The sequence below is a fragment of the Phycomyces blakesleeanus genome (assembly GCF_001638985.1).
Source record: "Phycomyces blakesleeanus NRRL 1555(-) unplaced genomic scaffold PHYBLscaffold_1, whole genome shotgun sequence".
NCBI classification, from domain to species: domain Eukaryota; kingdom Fungi; phylum Mucoromycota; class Mucoromycetes; order Mucorales; family Phycomycetaceae; genus Phycomyces; species Phycomyces blakesleeanus.
The window spans coordinates 2,189,234-2,209,027 of record NW_017265134.1 but is presented as its reverse complement, the minus strand read 5'-3'; the positions used below and the strand labels follow the sequence as shown (position 1 = coordinate 2,209,027).

Here is a 19,794-nt window from a genome sequence, read left to right as displayed (position 1 = left end):
ATATATATATATATAATATTGGAATTTGTATTATTGACTGTAATGATGAGAATTATTGATCTTATTCTGTTTTCAGTACCACTCAAACTCGTATGTTTGATTCAAAAGAGCTTGTTATTTTAACTAAGGTGTTAATAATAAGTTATCATATACTGGCTTACATTATACACGAGGGTCTCAAGATCGCATCGAATGATATTTTTTCTATTTAAACCAAAACATTTATTGATGTTTACGTGGGTGTGTTTTTTTGTTGTGTAAAGACATGACTTTAACATTTCTGGAGATTATGCTTTCTTTTTTTTTGTAGAAACTAGGTTGAAAATTTCTGGGAGCACTGAATTATTTCAATAATTGGCATACCTCGTACTGTATTTTAAAAAATGGTATATTGAAATGCAAGCAGTTTGGAAACAGTCTAGTACTAGGTTTCAACTCTTGTATTTTTCATTTTGTAGGGAGCAAAATGTCCTCAAGGTTTATTAACCAAGTGACGGATCTCAATTACTACAACCTGTAAGAACAATATGGCTTGATATCTTATTATCTTGAGATTTACGCTTCTGAATCTCACATACAAACAGGTTGGACTTCCAAAAAAAATTGATACTCGTACTTGAGCACACAATTTGTGCGAGTGACTTTGATCAAACACTTACATATCGGCAATGTCTTTGGTCACATTTGATTAGAAAGTGTTCCTTGATAATTGCAGCTGGGAACCCCTTATTTGTTGTTCATGCTGGTTTTTTTTTATCTGACCAAGTTTTGAACTTAATTATCTGATGAATCTTAAAAATGGAGGAACTCTTGCAAGTTTATATTATCAACACAAAAGTCTCCTTCACTAGTCAATAAACTAGATACTCCTTCCTCCTTAACCACCAAAAAAAACCTCAATCTCTCTGTAAATATATATTGGATATTTAATGTAGCAAACAAACAAACAAACAAGCCAACAAAACTATATTATTTAAAACAGTCATGTTTTTTTTTACTGCTGTTATTGTTGTTGTTGTTATCTATATTAATATATGAGTACATTCCCACAAATTACAGCAGAATCTATTGAAACTTACAAATATAGTAATTCCAAGAATTATATATGATTTCAACCCATCCATCTAATTACACATGACCGTGAGAGAACTTCTAGTAAACGAGCCAATCAACACTATCTTTTATGACAAACTATGACTTTTTTTTTCTAGTTCTCTCCTCTCTCCTTCTCTCAAAATCATAGACTACACTTTTCTTACTGCTATATTATACGCAGACACGCCATTACTAGTGACTAATGCTTAGAGCTTTACCCCGCATCTCGCCTTCAAAGCACATTCAAGCCGCTTTAAAACCAAAGGTAAAAAGAAAAGAAAAGAGAGAAAGAGAGATTCGGAATCAACTTTTTTTTTTTTTTAAAAAAAAAAACTGCACTAAACCTGAGCCAGTTTATTCCTATTTCAGTACAGAAGAAGCTACTACACACCGACCACGAAGAAAACAAGTATGTCAAGATTGTCGAAGTTGGTCCTCGCGACGGTCTACAGAACGAAAAGCAGCTTATTCCTGTTCAGACAAAAGTGAAATTGATCGAGTTATTGGCTCAGGCCGGCCTACCAGTGGTTGAGACAACCAGCTTTGTAAATCCCAAATGGGTACCTCAGGTAATAAAAAGAATAATAGCAATATATATATATATATTATTTTAAGCATTAATTATTATTTTTTATTAATGTATGCATTTGTGTGTCTGTGTGTCTGTGTGTGTAATTAATAGATGGGCGATAACCATGATGTATTCACAACTATTCAGAAAAAGGCAAATGTCAGTTACCCAGTTCTCACGCCTAACCTTCAAGGCCTAAAGGGTGCTCTCAAAGCTGGTGCTCAGGAAGTGGCTGTGTTTGTAGCAGTTACAGAATCGTTTAACCGCAAAAATACAAACTGTTCAACAGAAGAATCTCTCCAGCGTGCAGGACAAGTTATCAAAGAAGCCCTTGATAATGGATTGCAGGTTAGAGGGTAAGCTATTTTTATTACTATAATTTTAATCATCAGTCCCTTGAAGCAAGAAAAAAATACTGATTCAAATATACCAATTTACTGGTTGATCGATTGATCGATCGATTTTCTATATTCTTCTTTCAAGATATCTCTCTTGTGTTCTTGGCTGTCCTTATGAAGGGCCAGTTGAGCCAGAACTTGTGGCCACCATGGCAAAGAAACTTTATGATGCTGGATGTTACGAAATCAGTTTGGGTGACACAATTGGAACCGGAACACCCGGTTCAATGAACAAACTTCTCACGCAAGTTCTCAAGGTTGTTCCTGCTAACAGAGTAGCAGTACACTGCCACGACACATATGGCCAGGCATTGGCAAACATCTCAAAAGCATTGGACGTGGGTGCAAATAGCTATATACATATACCATTCTATATAAATATCACAATTGACCAAATATATATATATATGTATATTTTCTATATTCATACAGCATGGAGTTCGGGTTGTAGACAGTTCTGTATCTGGTCTTGGTATGTAACAAGTCTAAAATCTTATTTTATTTTAACCAATTCGAGATTACTCTTTAAACCAATCTTCATCTAATCTAGGCGGATGTCCTTATGCACCCGGAGCAAAGGGTAATGTGGCAACAGAAGATGTTGTGTATATGTTGAATGGAATGGGATTAGAAACAAACGTAGATTTGGATGCTTTGATTGATATTGGTCAGTGGATCTCCAATGAACTTGGACGTGATACAGGCTCCAGAGCAGGTGCTGCTTTACTAGCAGCCAAAAGAGCTAAGCTTCTGCGAGCCAAATTATAATTGGTGTCCAGGCACTTTATTAAGAATAAAATATAATAAAAACTATATATAAAAGTAAGAATGATTATTATATTATTAGTGTCTTCTTGACTGTGTATTAGTATACATATATGTATAGATAGGTAGATATATAAGGTTTATAGATGATTATATAGAGTGTAAGTAAAGAATTAGGTTTGTAGTATTAAGAAGAAAGGAAGAAGAGTAAGTAAGAGTATTTAGAAGAGTGGCAGGAGGGAGGGGTCTTTTGGTTTGTTTGTTTGTTTGCTTGATTTAGCTGTAAGAAAGAACTGTGTTGAAGCAGTAATCCCAAAACTTTGAAGTGATACCATATCCAGCCTCAAAGTCTTTGTAGTGGTGAGCAAGATGATACTTTTTCATTTCTCGAAGGTAAGCAGTGGCAATCTTTGCATGGTGCAAGTAGTAGTGTGTGATATCATACAGCACATAGCCAAAGAAGGCTCCTGCGATAATTGCATGGGCTATACCAATTGGAAACAGTGCATATCCAAGCGAAACAAATGGGGTTGCCAGAACGATAAAGAGGGCTGGTGGAACAACTAATCTTAGCCTGTTTTCCAAAAGAAAGAAATAAAAAAAAAAAGGTCAATTATTGGATAACCTGGGAGGAGAAAATAATAATAATAGTAATAATAGTAATAATAGTAATAATAGTAATAAAAGTGGCACCATTTTCTCACCTGTCCATTGGCAAATAATGATGGAAACCATGCAAAGCAAAGTGTAAAAGATATGCGATCTGGTGTTCAGGAAGAAGATCATCGAGATGGAAGAGGAATCGGTGAAGGATATACTCCAGTATGGTCCAGAGAAACACACCCAAGGCAAAGAATGAGAAGGTTTGGGCTGGTCTAAGATAGATCAATGATCTGCTGAGTTGATAACCTACGTAGGGGAACCAAATCATAGGCACCATGTACCAGGCTGTCTTTGTGAACGGTTCGAGGAGTGGGTGGCCAAAGAAGATGGCAGGATGAGGAAGGTAACGAGGTTTGTGGACTTGCTCGAGATAGAATTCCTTTGTAAAGTTTGCCTTGAGCATCTGCGGAATTAAGGCCTTGCGAAGATCCAGGAACTGATTCGCCTTTATGTCGGTGGTGATATTGGTTACTGCTGGCTCGAAATCATCCTTGCCAAATGTCTCGAATTCTTCTTCTTGTTTCAAAAGCTCGATTCTTTTGCGGTGAAGTCGAGCTCTCTCGCCATCAAAGTGACGGACAGGCTCCTCAGAGACCTGGCCGATGAGATACTCTTCAAATATCTCGTAGGCAGACTCGGAATGTTCATGTTCGTCCTTGTCTTTCATTATTGCCGTGACATCTTTGCCTCCGTATTTTAAAATAAGATCATCGCCGCCAGGATGGTCCATGATAAAAGGAGACACATCATAGACCTTGTTGTTATAGATAACCCAGCAATCCTTTGCCTTTGTATGTTTTTTGATCTCTGCAAGTGTATACAGTTTTGAAGTCATGACAATATATGCGCGTGTAACCTTGATAAAAAAAACTTGGAGAAAAGAAGGTGCAATTTATTTGTTTCACTTGTTTTTTATTATTTTTGTTACTCTTCATCTTTTCACAAGAGTCTAGGCGGTCGGGAACCGGCTTGTAATTTTCCTTTCTTGAATCTCCGTGCACGGAATGGAAATGGCCTGCGAATCAGGTGATGATTACTGCTGCAATTTAATTTGTTTTTATATTTGCATTTCAGACCCGGGAATTTAATATTTTCATTTAAGCTTTTTATACTTTTTTTTTTAAAAAGAAAATCTAACTAACAAAAGCCAATTTCAAAAAGAATCTTCCCTTTTCCTCCAAGGTTTCATTTGTAAGCACACAGATATACATACACGTAAAAAAAGAAATCTTTAAAGATAACGATAGTATTAGTCCAAAAAGCACAAAGTATGGGATGTTGTTGGTTTAAATCTTTTATTTGATATATATATATATTCTTTGGACGAAGTATTTACAGCATGCGCATTATCGGATATTTTCAGGAAACCAACAAGAGTCTGATAAAGAAAGCCTTTTATTGTTTGTTTTTTCACTATGCCTTTGTTATTAGATTGATAGGATATCTGCTCTTATGAAGATTCACAAGGACTAAATGTTGATCCGGTGTTATTATTCTTATTCTTATTATGTGTAAGTATATATGTATTGTTACGTCTGACGCGTGCAACATGATATTCTCGAAGGCCAGAATGAATTCTAAAATATCTAGATAATAAATTAAAGATAAATATGAAAAAGGAGAAAGGCATAAAGCAATTTCCCATTGTTTTAATAGTGTACCTGAATCAGTGTTCAGCCGGAATATCAGTCAAGAAGAAGAAGGTCGATTTCTTTTTTTTTAAAAAAAAAGAAGGAATCAATAGCAAGTATCTTGTATACTATGATATTTTGATGTGAGAGGCAGATATCAACTAACAGACTCTATTCGAAACAATAGAAAGAATGACCAAGATTTTTAAAGAAGTATCAATGAATTAAAAAAAAAAAAGGCAAATACGTTTATTGGTATTGAAAACAAAAAAAGAAGCACCACAAATTTGTTTGTGGCACTTTTTTTTTAAGGCTTTATTTTGGGAGTTTGTTCTAGGGAGTTTGGTTTTGGTGTTGTGATTTTTTGGTAGTGTAGATTATGTAAAGGAAAGACTTTGCTTTTTTGAAGGGATTGATTATTATACAAATTTTTTGTTTGTTTGTTTTACAGTGTGTATATACAAATGATTAAAATCGAGATCAAAATCGAGATCAATTTAAGACGAGCGATAGGCAGCTGGTCTAATGCGGACTGTGACTGAAGGATGATCAAAGATAAGTGAATCCAGGGCCATGGATTTTTCAGATACTGGGCAAGATTTGGAAAAGTTCTCGTCATCAGAAAGGGCAGAAACAAAGGAGTCATCAGAGATCGTCGATGAAGATGAAATCAAAGAAGGTGCGACTGTGTTTTGGACTTTGTTGCAGCTAAAGGCTTTCTTGACTGAAGCGAGGCCTTTCATGCATTGGCCCATTGATGATGTGAATGTGGAGACACGGCTAGCTGTGTTGGTAGTTGAAGATTGGCGACGCTGGCACTTTGAGATGATACGCTTTTGGATAGAGAGGATCTGCATTGTAGAGTGTTGGTTGTGAGGTGTAAAGGTAAAGAAAGGCTTGGTAGGTAAGATGAGGTTGAGAGAATATGTAATAAAAAGGAAAGAAGTGCAAAAATGTCAATCCTTTATATACTATTTCAAAAGATCCGTGCTCTTGGGGTATGAGTGAAGGATTTCATGCTTCTTCTTCACTTTCTTGCCATTTTTAGGACAAAGACAAGGGGCCATCGTATCTGATGTTTGGCATCTATCGGAAAATACAGCCAAAAATCCTGATCCACAAAACCACAGCTAAAAATCAAAATCAAAATCAAAGATCCATGATTCCCCCCCTATCGAGAATCAAGAATCGAATATGTACCTGTCTCCTGTATCAATTGATTCACGTCACCTTGATTATTATCTGCAAAAGGCATTGAACTTTTCGATTCCGGGCTTTTGATATTTAAGAGAGTATATTCCTGCTATGTGTCTTCTTCATTTTTGCTAGGTAGTTAGACATTGACATACAATGTCTTTTACATACTCTAACTGAAAAATCATTACACTATTAACGAAAAGCCGTATCCAACTATTTCTACAGCTCTTTTTTTTAACTAATGGTCTTGCCTTTGATGTATGCTTAGTATGTTTCTATCTTTTTTTTTTCAGTAGGACTAACACCTGGATTGCTGGGTAAAGACACCATTGTGGGCAAGCTTTTGTTTTTTTTAGCCCTCAACTAGCTTTGAATTTTGGTATGCAGTGCTATATTCTTGGCAAATATACTTCTAGTTATATTGTCTCTTAAAGACACTGAAAAACTAAAGAAGCTTTGTTCAAAGCGGGTTCACATCCGCATATTGTGCAAGTCCTTTCTTTATAAACTTCAAAGAGCTTGCCTCTCCTAGTCACGATTACAGTCTCGAGTAGCGATAGAACATCCACCAAAGTAAATTCTTTACTTGATTAGTTTTTGGTTGCTTATGATGGCTATTGACATGCGTCTTTAGAAAGTCAGGTAATTATTCCTACTGTTACAATAGTGAACACTGATTTTTTTAGTGCTTACATTTTTAAATTAATTCTTACCTATAATTGACTTATACAAGTCATTCTAGAGATGGTAATGGTACATTATAAGCTAAAAACGGGAATAGATCGTATGGCTTTCGGATAATCATCAGTATTATTTTGATGACATCCTCTTCTTGGTAGTTGCAAATCATAATATCCGGTGAGCTTATTTTTAGTGAATTCATTTTATTATCGGATATTTAAACATCATCGTTGGGGGTGGAAATATCGATATTGTCATTTGTAAATCTATCTATCTCTATGGATATTTGTCTATTGTTAGTCAGATAAATACTGCTCATCGTGTATTAACTTTCTACACAATTTTATTAATAGAATTATGGATCTTCAATTTTCTTTAGGTATATGCCCTGAAGGAACTCTGGGATCAAACATGGTCATGTAGTGGAAATATACAAAAGTTTTAGTAAAAAAATGTTTTAGAGTGAGAAAACGGGATATTTTGATCAATATTGGAGCAATCAATGGTAGATAACGCTTAAATTGTGGATATTTATGTGCTCCACAGTGTTACTTACAAATTTAAGGTAAATATGCTTAACTGATTTGGAGATATGGCTGATTTTCTGTATTTAACTTGCCACTTTAATAAAGAATAACCCTCTTTTTTTTTAGTAAGCAATTCTTCAAAGTATATAATTATTATTATATGATTTTGCTCCTGTCAATATCACCACTATATTAAACTTTTCTATAATGCATCGGGTTAATGAACCGTAATGCCGGGCCGGGCCGTGCGGGTTATTGAAAGAGTTACTGAATGAGCTGTCAATCCGGATAATGAGCCGGGTTATTAACAAAACGAACTTTTTTTTTGTTGGCCTTAGTTCATACCCCGGTTCATAGACATTTTTAATAAATTTAACATGGAGTGTGATGGGATTGTCGACTCTTAACACTAATATGAGATTTTTTGTAACTCAATTAGTGACATGGTTTCGATACGAAGGAAGGTTTTCTTTTTTAAAAAAAGTTAGAGAGCCATTAATAAAAGCAATGTCGGGGAGTTTATTTATCAAGAATATAATTGTTCCTATCACAAACCCGAGTTGACGGACAAGAATAAGAAGTGTCATGGCTCACCAGCAATAATATGGTCAGCTAACAGCCGAGATTTCAATTATATAAAGATTATACAGGAGCATACTGGCAAGAAATCGAAAACAATAGCTACACCCCAAAAGAAAAACCTAAGGAGTTGGATACTACCATACGTGTAGAATTGAATAATAATTTAGCTGAAATTTCGTTGAATGCAGTGGACCTCAATGCTTAATATCATAGATCAAATGAGGAGGGCTTATCGGGAAATCAGCACATCGTTTTATTTTATTTTTTAATAATTTTTTGTTTTCTTCACAAGCTTTATATAATATGTAGTGCTATTACTCAAGTAATGAGCTGTTAAGTGAAATTAGCTAAACAAAGGATAAGAAATTTAAAGAGATTGTTTTATTTATTTGCCAGTGTCTAACAATAATATGGTGCTTATTTATATTAATCTTTAGAATCGCCAATTAACAATCACATTCTACTAAAACAAAATCCAAAGGGAGCAATACTGAAAGGAGATATCCAGATATCAATTAAGCTCTTCAATGTATCTTCGACACCGTAATACAATCCAAATGATATGACATGTGACTGGACTGGGTCTCCCAAAAAGACATTAACGATACCACCCATTATAAATGTGTGTGGACGACGTTAATCCAAGTAAATCCAACAGCTTGAAAACTATATAAGCCCTAAAATGCTTCCTCTTATTCGTTAATCTAAGCACATCCAATTCCTGTGATATGCTTTCATGTATACATACATAAATATATGTATATGTACCATTGATTTGACAAAAAATATATTTTCTAACTTTTTCTAAGGACAACTGCAGTCAATTCTGCATCAAAAAATTCGCACTCTACACATTAATGTGGTCTAGTTACACTACTCTTTCTTTACTTTACCCTTCATCCCCCTCCTTCTGTACTGGGAACTAGAATGATATTTAAGAAATGTCACGTGGCGCGCACCATCCAACTATCTTCGTAAACCGGTGTTCTGGAGAAATATAAACTAAGAAAAAAACAGTGTCATCTTTCGTAATGACAATGACAGACGACAGCCCACAATTCTCCCAAGACTTTACACGTCTCAAGCATATCACATACTTTAAAACCAATCTCTCTTTTCTTCCAAATGCATACACCACGACAGAAACCAATAGGCATGCGTTGAATCCTTTCTTTCTTTTATTTAATTTCAAAGAAAGCTAAATCTTAAATGTTGACATTAATGGCAATAGAATGACACTCGGTTTCTTTTGTCTCAATGCCTTGGATTTACTTGGAGCACTTGATGAGTCAGTTTCAGAGCAGAATAAAAAAGACTGGATTGAATGGATTTATGCTCAACAGTTATTGCCTGAAACAGATGATGAGAAAGGTACCTTTTCCAGGAATTAGACTATTTATAGTCAAGTCGATCTTAAGGAGTACCTTTTCTCTTTCTTTCTTGATTTTTTTTTCGTTTAGATCCCAATCTTGATTATTGTGGATTCAGAGGATCATCATCTTCAGGAAGACCTTTTGATCCTACTGCAGTAAGAACTAATTAATTAATTAGTTGGTTAATAAATTAAAAAGAAAAAGAAAAATAAAAAGAAAAAGAAGCGATAAGCAATAAGGAACAGGAGAGAGAAAAGCACAAGATAATCAAGTATTAACTAACTTGCTTTAGACTCATACTTGTTACCAGCCTTATGACTCTGCTCATATTGCAAATACCTACACTGCTCTCTTGAACCTATTGATTCTTGGGGATGATTTGTCTCGTGTCAACATAAAGGCTATTACTCGTGCAATCCGAAGCCTACAACAAGACGATGGAAGGTAAATATATGTATATAGCCCAAAAGTGCTATATCTTTCTTTCTAAGATGTACATAAAAAAATTAATGCTGGCCCTGATATCTTTATATTGTTATATATATCTCAGTATTGCACCAACAGAAGGTAGTTATGAAAGAGATGTCCGTTTCATTTATTGTGCCACTGCTATCTGCTACATTCTCGATGACTGGAGTGGACTCGACATGGAAAAAACGTTAAAGTATATTCAAAATCTACAGGTAAATGTTAATATCACTTTATTAGCGTGTTTGTATCAACATCATTTTGGAACCTTTGTCTTTCTCTTTATATATATATGTGTGTATGCGTACTAATTATCTATTATAAGTCATATGAACATGCCATAGGTCAAAGTCCAGGACAAGAATCTCATGGTAAATTCCCAAGAAAATTAAAAACAAATATTTTAATCATTTATATTGTTGTAGGTGGATCCACATTCTGTGGTGTAGGCGCATTGGAATTAATGGGGAAAAAAGATGAAGGCATATCGAACAAAGAGAAATTAATAAAATGGTGCCTATTGAGACAATCTACTGGGTTTGAAGGAAGACCAAACAAGAATACCGATACATGCTACTGTTTCTGGATTGGTGCAGCTTTAAAGGTAGAATAGATATATAAAGGCTTGGTTTTGTTTTGGCTTTGTTTGGGAAAGCTAATGAGATTAAAATGGTGTCCACTTGATTATTAGGTAGTATGTATATTAGAAAAAAAGAAGTTGTTATTGAACATGAACTGTATTAGATACTTGGTGTATACGACCTAGTAAACCATGACAACTGTCGTGGATATCTCATGACAACTCAATCAAAGTATGGAGGCTTTGGAAAAGAGCCTGACGCATTTCCTGGTAATATGAAAAGATTAAAAATGTGCATACGAAAGTGATAAACTAAAGAGAATTTTTTGTTGTTGTTGTTGTTGTTGTTGCAATTTACAAGATGTCATGCACTCGTATATGGGAATTGCCGCCCTGTCGTTGTTAAAGGAGCCTGGGATAAAACCTATTGACGCAGCACTGAATGTGTCAGCAGAATTGGTAGAAAAATTGAAAAAGAACAAATAACTATTAAGCAGATTTGTAAAAAGTAAAAGAATAAGAATAAGAAAACAAATGGCTAATGAAGATAATCAATAAGTCTACGTACTGGTGCAATATGTACTAAAACTCTCCTCTTGTATGCGAGCGTGGTGTCTTGTAAGCTATGTTTTGCTTACAATGTAAAAATAAAAGTTATTATTATTTATATTCTTAAAGGTGAGTCTCCTGCCTAATGTATGGTCTTGCATACGTTTATATATACACTTGCCATGTTAATAGTAGTATGTTTTAAAAATACGGTATTTTTTTCTATTTTTCTTGGAAAGAAAATTTGTAAAATATAGGTGATATCTTACAGAAATTTTGAACATCTTTCCTAAATAGTGTTCAATAGGTGTCTTAATATCTAACTGTTTAATTTTTGCTTTTTTCAAATGATATCATTTTATATAGCTTATACGTGAAGTACAAACAAATCATAAGTATATTATATTCCGACATTGGGTTTTAACTGCTTTATAATTTCAACAATCCCGAATTTTCTATGAGATATCACTCTAATAAAGAAATACTTGGCTCAGTGATTAAAACAGTAGACACTGAAGAAAAAAAGAATAGATAAATCAATAAACCTTTATCCCCCCTCCATTTTTACTTTGGCTACTATACATTTATACTACACTCAGATATAAGTGGTTTGTTTTATTTTATACAAAAAATTGATAGATATTGCTTGTTGTATTAATTCGTAGTTCAAAAAGATAAGAGAAAAAACTACAATTGGATCAGCATCTGTTACTGATTATCATTGTTCTCTCTAAACGGCAAATTGAATAATGTGTAGTATACTTATAAAAGCTTAATATCCTGCTGTCTATTTTAGAAGTAAAATTACATTGTCAGAAAATAATGAACATTTTCTTCTTCTTCTTCTTCTTTCTATTGTACCTGTAAGCTACACTAATGTTTACATACTTCGTTATTGAAGAGGCTGTATAAATGAGTAAATGAATAAATAAAGAATCTCAAAAGAAAGCAATAATACAAGACATCTTCAAAATAAGAATTTTCTCCGTAATTTCTTGATAAAGTGGCTAAAGTAAAATATGTAAATATATATATGTAAAAAGAAATTGATGTGTGAGATTTGATTCATTCGACAGAAAAAAATCAAGAAGATTTTGTACTCACGTTATCCTGTTTTTTGGACTCTCTGGACGTGGCTGAAGCGATGTGGATGATGAAGACGGCGGATATATGGTGTAGAATGTATTATTATTACCTTTTTTTTTTTTATAAAAAATATAAGTATAAATTATACATAATGCTAATATGCTAAGAGAGAGAGAGAGAAAAGTATGATACAGTGGTGTACAATATATTGTATTTACCTTTCACATAGTCATTTATGAGAGCTTCTTTCGAAAATACAGACTTCATGATAGCTCTATAGAGGTTGAGGTGCAGCTTCAGGTGAAAGAATTAACAAGACCTAGTTTTGATTTTTTTCTTGGTTTCTTTTTCTTAGATACCCTTATTTATAGTATTAACACCCTAGTACATCTGTTGTCGTTCTTTTTTATTTTCTTTTTTGAGGGGGGGATTTATATATATATATATAGCAACATTGCATTATTCAGTACATATTGTGTATTTATCATTTTACAAGTTACAAATAAAGTGTTGTAAATACATATATATTGTTGTGCTTTGTGATTTAAATGTTAAAAGAATATACATAAGAGAAAAGTACAAGTAAATGTCGGGGACAACAAGATGGTGAGTTTAATAGGTCTGTATATTATACCTGTTGCCATACACAATAAATGCTGTATCTATCTGCTGTTTGGGAATTAGTCTATTCAAAAGACAATGGATTGGGTATAATAGGTATAACTGACAACGCTTATTAAATAATAAATTACAAGGTTGATTATATATGTCACTTGAAATTAATAAACCCGGAATAGCAAACAATGTGATATACGTCAAACTTGTTTGAAGTAAACTATCTACATAAATTAATGAATAGACACTCCATAACAAGGGAATTCATAAACATACTCTCCACTTGATTCAGGTTCTGATTCTGATGTTGCAAGCTACCAAGATAAATGCTAACCCCTAAATATAATAGCTATGGCCATTTGTATCTAAATATATATATATATATATATAGATATATTAATTTTCATAATGAAAAAAAATATGACAAAATGTGTCATACTAGCCAGACATCAAATACCACGGAAAAATGTGCTGTACGGGGTCTTGTACGAATTATCAAACACTTAATCTTTATGCCATAAATAATACCATAAATACAGTCTATCTTCAAACCTTTGATATAAGAAGATATATAGCACTTGTAAAATTCTAATTCATTCATAAAATACCTGTATATACATATAAAATAAAGCTTATTTTGACAGATATATACAATAAGAATTTTCATCTTATTTGTTTAAAAAGAGTTGGCATAATTTTAGGTAATGCTTGTTCATTATGTTGGCATTAGACATTATTACTATTTTATTATTATTTTACAAAGATAAAGAGATGTAAAAAAGCCCAAGTTGAACTTGTTACATAGCAACATGTATAAGATCTGATTCCATTCAATGTTTTATTCTTCAATTACTTTTCAATTGACACCTTTTTATTGTATTTTGTTGTGTTTTTATTAGAATATCTTTATTGAGCTTGTCATGTATGTCCAACGTATGATCGTATTCATTTCTGTGAATACGAATGCCTCTAGCTCTTTCAAAAGACTTCTTGTCAGTTTCCGAGTCAATCAGCTTGTTGTCTTTTTAAAAAATAAAATAAAAAACACTGATACCTATTATTATTATTAGTTGAGACAATTTTCTACATTCGCTCAATCTCTTCAATTATAAAGTCCACCCTATATTGAGGTTCTTATTATGCCTTTCTTCCCTTTATACGGCTACTGGTATGGACCGGAGAAGTAACTAACCTTTTTTTTTAATAAGCATTGTTTTAAAGGTAATATTAATAAGTAAAAGGAAAAGAGTTAAAAAAATGCAAAGGTGTGTTGAGAATATGTATGATAAAGTGATGATAATCTGATCATTCCATTCCAGTCAAACAACTATTTGCCATCATTGGTACAGAAAATTAATAACACTTATATTGACAATATTAATAATAAATGTAAAAAACAAAACCTTAATTATTGTGCAACCACCAAAGAAATCACACACATACACACACACACACACAAAGTCTTGTACTCTACTCCTTTGAGATTTACCTAGAATAAATAAAAAGAAATACAGAAACATGACTTAAAATCTGTGCAGTGCATTGAATTCATAAATTGTGGTCTGATTTTTTGTTTTAAATATATATGAGTGATATACAGTCAGTACTATTTTCATCTTGAAACATTAGAAGGATTATATTTCAAGAGAACTTGCTTGTAAATATACATTCTAGAAGACGAAAAAAAAGGGCTTCCGTACTGACAAAGACGACTAGTTGGTAATACAATTGGCTTAAAAATCAACTTTTATTAACCCTCCACACATACACGCACAATATTAAATCATGGCTAGTTTAGAAATTAAATAAAATACTATAAAAAAATTCTCTGGCAAAAAACTAAGGTTCCAACTTTGATAGATAACAAGAGCAATGATTCTTGGTAAAACTTCTTAAGAAATTATTGAGATTTTATAGTAATAATAAGAAAAATTTAGACAAAGCATAGTGTGATTGGATACTGTAGCACCTTCTTCGTGGCTTTATTTATTTATTTGATCAAGAGTATATAGTCAAAATATTCAGACATTTAGTACATAATTTAGCTTCTGTTTCCTGATACTTGGTTTGCTTTGACTTAATATTCTTATCAATAGTTTAACCTCAATAGTTAGTAAAGATATTTGCAAAGCTAATAGAGAATAGCTGTAACACTCATATACACTCGTATATCTTTGTTACTATTAGAAAATTTTGTACACAAATATAATTACATATATAAATATTGTATAAATATCTATTATTCTTAAAGGACATCCATTTATTATGTATGTTCATACTATATAGAGAAGATAGATACAATTGAAGACAAGATAATAGTGCTTTGACACAATATCTTATGAGACACGAGGAAGTAACATAAAGATGGCAATGGCCCGCCAGGATGTGTGACAGTTTGGAGAACAAGGGGTTGGGAGACTGACAAGTCCGTCTTTGACATGCCCACACGACAAGAAAGGAGATTGAAAATTTTAAAGGGGTTGCCTAGCAAAACCATCTTATTCTCTCTTTTTCTCTTTCTTTTTTCTTTTTTTTTCTTCTTTTTCTTTGTCTAAAGGGGAGCTTAATAGACTGCGGGTTTTATTTGTTTATTTATTTTATATTGCTATAAATTTCTATGGAAACCAAATCCAAACGATTTTCTTTCGCCGGACTTACCAGTCTAACCCGCAGTTTCAGCTTCTCAGGCACGTCTGCAAAGCCAGTCCTGGCTGAAGAACCCCCGGCAGTCGACGTTGAATCTGTCAAACGAACGGCCGAAGCTGATCGACGGACGACCGAAGTAGATAGACGACCCCTCGAAATTGACCGGCGAAAGTTGAGGGACAAAAAGTCTCAGAGCCTGTTTATCAGGTCCTTCCGGAGTCCCACCAAGGCGGGGGTGGTAAAGGAAGATAAGTCCAAGACCCAATATGACCCTGCAGAAGCAGCCCAGACGAACAGTAGCGATGTGCGCAGCTCGATTAGACGTTCATTATCCGCAGTCGTCTATGCATCCCCTCATCTCAACTCGCGCCATGAGAAAGACTCGCCTCGGATGAGCGGACTGGTTCCTGTGCTCGTGACACCGGGAATGTCGGATTCCCATGGTGGAATTGTGATGGACGATCCAAAGCAACATTTGGTTGAAGCTGAGATTAAGCTACCAAAACGAAAGACGATGGAGTACGATAATACACTTGTTCTCATGCCTGACAATCGAGACACTGCTCTGACTATTGTGTGGCAAGGCTATGGTTACACAATAAACTCTTCAGCCGCTACGTCCCTGACCACCCACATACTGGGTTCCGATCCATGGACTGACCGGGACAAGACTCAGGAAGCTCTTGAGGGTCGCTTTGAAGGCGAGGTCTGGACTTCATACCGCGGTCTTATTCATCCTCTCCATCTCTTTACACCTCTTCCGAATTCAGACGCAAGTCAGGATAAGGGTGCGTGGGAAGGACTGAGTGTAACTGAGTTGCGACAATACTATGACAACTACGGTTCGATGATGTTAAAGATCCGGGAAGCTCGCATGGCAGAACAACAGAGATATTATCATGATCTACAGTTAAAAGGGCATGTCGAGGACGATTGGATGATACCCGAGGTTAGCCAACCGGAAACCAATATTACAGAGTAGCTGAGGGGAGCAAAAAATTATATCAATACCATTACCAGTACCAGTACTAGTACCAACAATGGCTTCCATTTTGGCTGTATTTTGTCAATGTCCACCATGTACAGTATATTAAATTATCTTTTATATTATTTTATTCTTACTCTTATTCTTACTATTACTACTACTATTACTATTACTTTTACTCTTATGACCCTTATTTCTATTATTTTACTTTATTTTATTTTCTATTTTATGTTCTATTTTCATTCATCAGCATTGCCTTGAAACCCAATAAAAACACGCACGCACACGCACACACACATATATATATAAGATATATTTATCTTTAATTAAGTGTATTTTTTTTTCTTTACTTAATTTCACTTATAAAATCCCCTACACACGTACACGGAAAGACAAAACAAAATAGAAAAAGTCGCGTGTATTATCATTATCATTGAATGTGATTCCCGTAAAGAATAAAGGTGGGGGAGGGAAGCAGAAGTGTCATTGGTCCGAATGGAGCCGATCCGAGTTCCTTTTTATTACTTTATTATATAATCTTGAGCCAAATTCTTTTTAACAAAACTGTGCTCTTAAAGAAAGTGCTATTTTGGTGTTTGTACGATATATACATACATAGGGTAAATTTGCTTTTATTGACAAGATAAAGAAAATAAGGGGAACAGAAATAGGGAAAAAGAGGAGAGGATGTGAGTGTGTATTTTTGGTGCCTCACCCCCAATTACTTCCGGTATAAGGCATGCTGAGGTACCTTAAACAGTCCAGAGCGTGTTGACCTTGCTTACCACGTTGTACTTCAGGAGCGTGACACATTTTGTTTTTGTGTAAATGTCTTTAGTCTTGAGGGGAAAAGACCCGGATCGACCATATAGTTATCACGAAAAGTCAGATATAAATAAAAATAAAAAGCTACTTTGATTTCTTTTATTCTTTCTTTGGGGGGGTAGCCAATTCTTCCTAATAAGAAACAAGATGAAGGGGGTTGTGAGAGGGTGATTATCTTGTCGATGTGTTTATGTTTATATCTGTATCTGTGTTGTGAACTGTGGCGTGTAAGGCGTATGAAATGATAGATTGACGGGTTTACTGGAGAAATAAAGTTTGAATCCCCTTTCTATCAATCCTTTGACAAGCAAGTGTAGCTACAGATATCTGCCTATTATTAGCTCCAGCGCCCAGACATGAACTGGATTATCACTGATTATTACCATTGGTATCATAGACTCTCCTTGCCTTTGAAGACGTTTGATTGTCATTATTATTGGGTTTGGTTCAACGACTATATCCCCTCTTACTCCTCCCTCCTTCTTACTCCTCCCTCCCTCTTACTCCTCCCTCCCTCTTACTCCTCCACCTTTCAAATCTTCACAGATCTTATTTTTGGACTGCACAGACTGCCCAAAGAGAAGTTTACTATCAAAGAAGTTCACTCTTATTTTTATCTTCATTTTATCTCCTTTATTTCGTGTTTTTATCCTTCCTCCTAGTGCCCTCTTTCTGCATGTCATATTATATGAAATTTACGCCTCTTTATTTATTTATTTTTAAAAAAAAAGGAAATTGCGCCCACGCTTGTCTCACGCGTCTTTGATGGTAAATTACTTGCTTGTCATTACTCCCACTTCTATTTACTTATTTATTCTACCTGATAATCTATTAGTTTACAGAATAAATAAATAAATACAAAAACTAAAGTTAAAGATAAAGCTAAAAATAAGCATAAATATATTTCTATTAGCAGTAGTAGTGATTGTGGTGGTGATAGTATCAATATATAATATATACTTATATATATATATATATTCAAGAAAACAAAACAAAAACAGACAAAAAGAAAAAGAAATGCAATGCAATGTAACGAAAATCTATAGAATTTTTAGGCCAATTTGTCAGGTTCCTCAAACGAAACAATTACTGGGGCGTACTCTTCTGGTTCTCGGTGGAAGGCATGTACGGTGCTATTTAGTGGAGTCTTATTTGTCAGTTTCCACAATAGAGGTGTTGCCATTAGTGAGATTGCGGTCACACCCAGGAGAAGATAGTAAGCCTCCCGAGTGATGATGTTCAGCTGTTTGGCACGCGACGCCAACACAAAGCCGAATTCAGATATTTGCGCCAGCGCAAGGGCCATCGTTGATGACTTGTGGATGTCAAACTTGAATAGGAACAGAATCACGGATGTCACGATGTACTTGAATCCAATCACAGCCGCCGCAAGAGTCAGCAGCAAGACAGCCTCGGAGGCCAGGAAGCTAGGATAGATGTGTAGGCCAATTGAGGCAAAGAAAAGACAGGCAAAGAAATCCCGGATCGGTTCTACCAAGCCAATCGACGCCTCAAAAAGATGTTTGCGGGTTCTGATAATCACGCCTGCTGCAAAACAGCCGATTTCTATACCCAGACCGAGGTGTTCTGAAATGAGGAGCATAATCATGCAGAGGGTGATGACGCCTAGCATGGTCAGCTCATGGCTGTGAGGTATCTGTCGCTTTGGAAATAAGGCACGGAATGTGGTTGGTAATGCTGGCAATAACCGCACAACTGCAAAACAAACCAGACCGAACACAGCAAACGACACAAAAGTCTTGAAAATCGCAATCGCAATCTGTATTCCGGACTTAGCCAGTGCAGGCAGAATAGCCTATATTCACAAAATCACAAGTTACATTGCGGTTTATGATCAAATAAGTAGAATATTTGACTCACCAACATAAACCCAAGAAGTACATCCTGCATTACCAACAGTCCGTAGAGATGTTCAAGTTGATCCAGACGAATGCATCTCACGACCACAGCAGTTGAACTCAGACTCACACAGGCACCCATAAATACAGCTTCCTTGAGAGTCGTGCCCAAAACAACACCTAAACCAACAAAAAAAATGACGGTGACAAAAAGAATACAGACAGCCCCACTCAATGTAAGCCTCCACATGGCTTTGATCTTGTCAAGAGAGAACTCGAGACCAAGAACAAAAAGAATTAGAACAACGCCCAGCTGGGCTAATGTTTCTGTCTGGATGAGCTCCTAATAATTGCAAGATGCCATTATCATTATCGTTATTATTTGTCAAGACAGAAAAAAAAACAATTGAACAAGTGAATAAAGCACGACTTCAAATATGCATATCTTTGTATGTATGTACCTTGATGAGATTGTACCCGGATGGCCCAGAGATTATTCCAGCCAAGATATAGCCAAAAAATGCTTTGTGTTTTTAAATGCAAAGAGTTGATTCAGTGTTCGTTGTTCGTTGTTCATATAGTTCTTATTCTTAATACTTACCAGGCAAACCGATTGCAGAAAAGAGCCATCCGAATGCAAAGGAGATGACAATGATCAAAATGAGATCATGCAGTAGTTGCATATCTATCCGTCCCCC

The 19,794-nt window shown here is 34.8% G+C and overlaps 6 protein-coding genes across 6 annotated transcripts; 3 read left to right on the top strand and 3 right to left on the bottom strand.

Moving 5' to 3' along the window:
* Positions 1-1,247: 1,247 nt before the first annotated feature.
* PHYBLDRAFT_120705 (hypothetical protein) lies at positions 1,248-4,342 on the top strand. Its single transcript, XM_018428757.1, has 7 exons — positions 1,248-1,360; positions 1,449-1,664; positions 1,778-2,022; positions 2,150-2,402; positions 2,497-2,536; positions 2,615-3,406; positions 3,537-4,342. Exons 1-6 carry the CDS (start codon positions 1,298-1,300, stop codon positions 2,830-2,832), a joined length of 1,035 nt encoding a protein of 344 aa, XP_018298986.1. The 5' UTR covers positions 1,248-1,297; the 3' UTR covers positions 2,833-3,406; positions 3,537-4,342.
* Positions 4,343-5,620: 1,278 nt separating this feature from the next.
* On the bottom strand, positions 5,621-5,980 carry PHYBLDRAFT_61989 (hypothetical protein; the record flags this gene model as incomplete). Its single annotated transcript, XM_018440886.1, has 1 exon — positions 5,621-5,980. One exon carries the CDS (start codon positions 5,978-5,980, stop codon positions 5,621-5,623), a length of 360 nt encoding a protein of 119 aa, XP_018298985.1.
* Positions 5,981-9,141: 3,161 nt separating this feature from the next.
* On the top strand, positions 9,142-11,205 carry PHYBLDRAFT_178801 (hypothetical protein; the record flags this gene model as incomplete). Its single annotated transcript, XM_018438046.1, has 9 exons — positions 9,142-9,269; positions 9,342-9,481; positions 9,571-9,638; positions 9,776-9,927; positions 10,034-10,166; positions 10,277-10,322; positions 10,377-10,555; positions 10,696-10,801; positions 10,893-11,205. 9 exons carry the CDS (start codon positions 9,142-9,144, stop codon positions 11,015-11,017), a joined length of 1,077 nt encoding a protein of 358 aa, XP_018298984.1. The 3' UTR covers positions 11,018-11,205.
* A 1,646-nt stretch (positions 11,206-12,851) lies between these two features.
* Positions 12,852-13,992, bottom strand: PHYBLDRAFT_61987 (hypothetical protein; the record flags this gene model as incomplete). Its single annotated transcript, XM_018440885.1, has 6 exons — positions 12,852-12,898; positions 12,919-13,005; positions 13,058-13,130; positions 13,221-13,369; positions 13,635-13,802; positions 13,974-13,992. The coding sequence occupies 6 exons, from the start codon at positions 13,990-13,992 to the stop codon at positions 12,852-12,854; spliced, it is 543 nt and encodes a 180-aa protein (XP_018298983.1).
* Positions 13,993-15,343: 1,351 nt separating this feature from the next.
* PHYBLDRAFT_178800 (hypothetical protein) lies at positions 15,344-16,711 on the top strand. The gene has a single exon (XM_018438045.1). It carries the CDS (start codon positions 15,399-15,401, stop codon positions 16,407-16,409), a length of 1,011 nt encoding a protein of 336 aa, XP_018298982.1. The 5' UTR covers positions 15,344-15,398; the 3' UTR covers positions 16,410-16,711.
* Positions 16,712-17,953: 1,242 nt separating this feature from the next.
* PHYBLDRAFT_178799 (hypothetical protein) lies at positions 17,954-19,779 on the bottom strand (the record flags this gene model as incomplete). The annotated part of the gene is made up of 4 exons (XM_018438044.1): positions 17,954-19,053; positions 19,119-19,439; positions 19,558-19,619; positions 19,698-19,779. The coding sequence occupies 4 exons, from the start codon at positions 19,777-19,779 to the stop codon at positions 18,289-18,291; spliced, it is 1,230 nt and encodes a 409-aa protein (XP_018298981.1). The 3' UTR covers positions 17,954-18,288.
* Positions 19,780-19,794: the final 15 nt, after the last annotated feature.

What these genes read in the sequence shown, in the direction of transcription:
- PHYBLDRAFT_120705 (XM_018428757.1), top strand. Translation starts at nt 1,298, where the DNA reads ATGCTTAGAGCTTTACCCCGCATCTCGCCTTCAAAGCACATTCAAGCC. An exon ending in ACATCTCAAAAGCATTGGAC is followed by an intron (nt 2,403 to 2,496) that starts GTGGGTGCAAAT and finishes ATATTCATACAG; the next exon opens with CATGGAGTTCGGGTTGTAGA. An exon ending in CAGTTCTGTATCTGGTCTTG is followed by an intron (nt 2,537 to 2,614) that starts GTATGTAACAAG and finishes CATCTAATCTAG; the next exon opens with GCGGATGTCCTTATGCACCC.
- PHYBLDRAFT_178800 (XM_018438045.1), top strand. Translation starts at nt 15,399, where the DNA reads ATGGAAACCAAATCCAAACGATTTTCTTTCGCCGGACTTACCAGTCTA.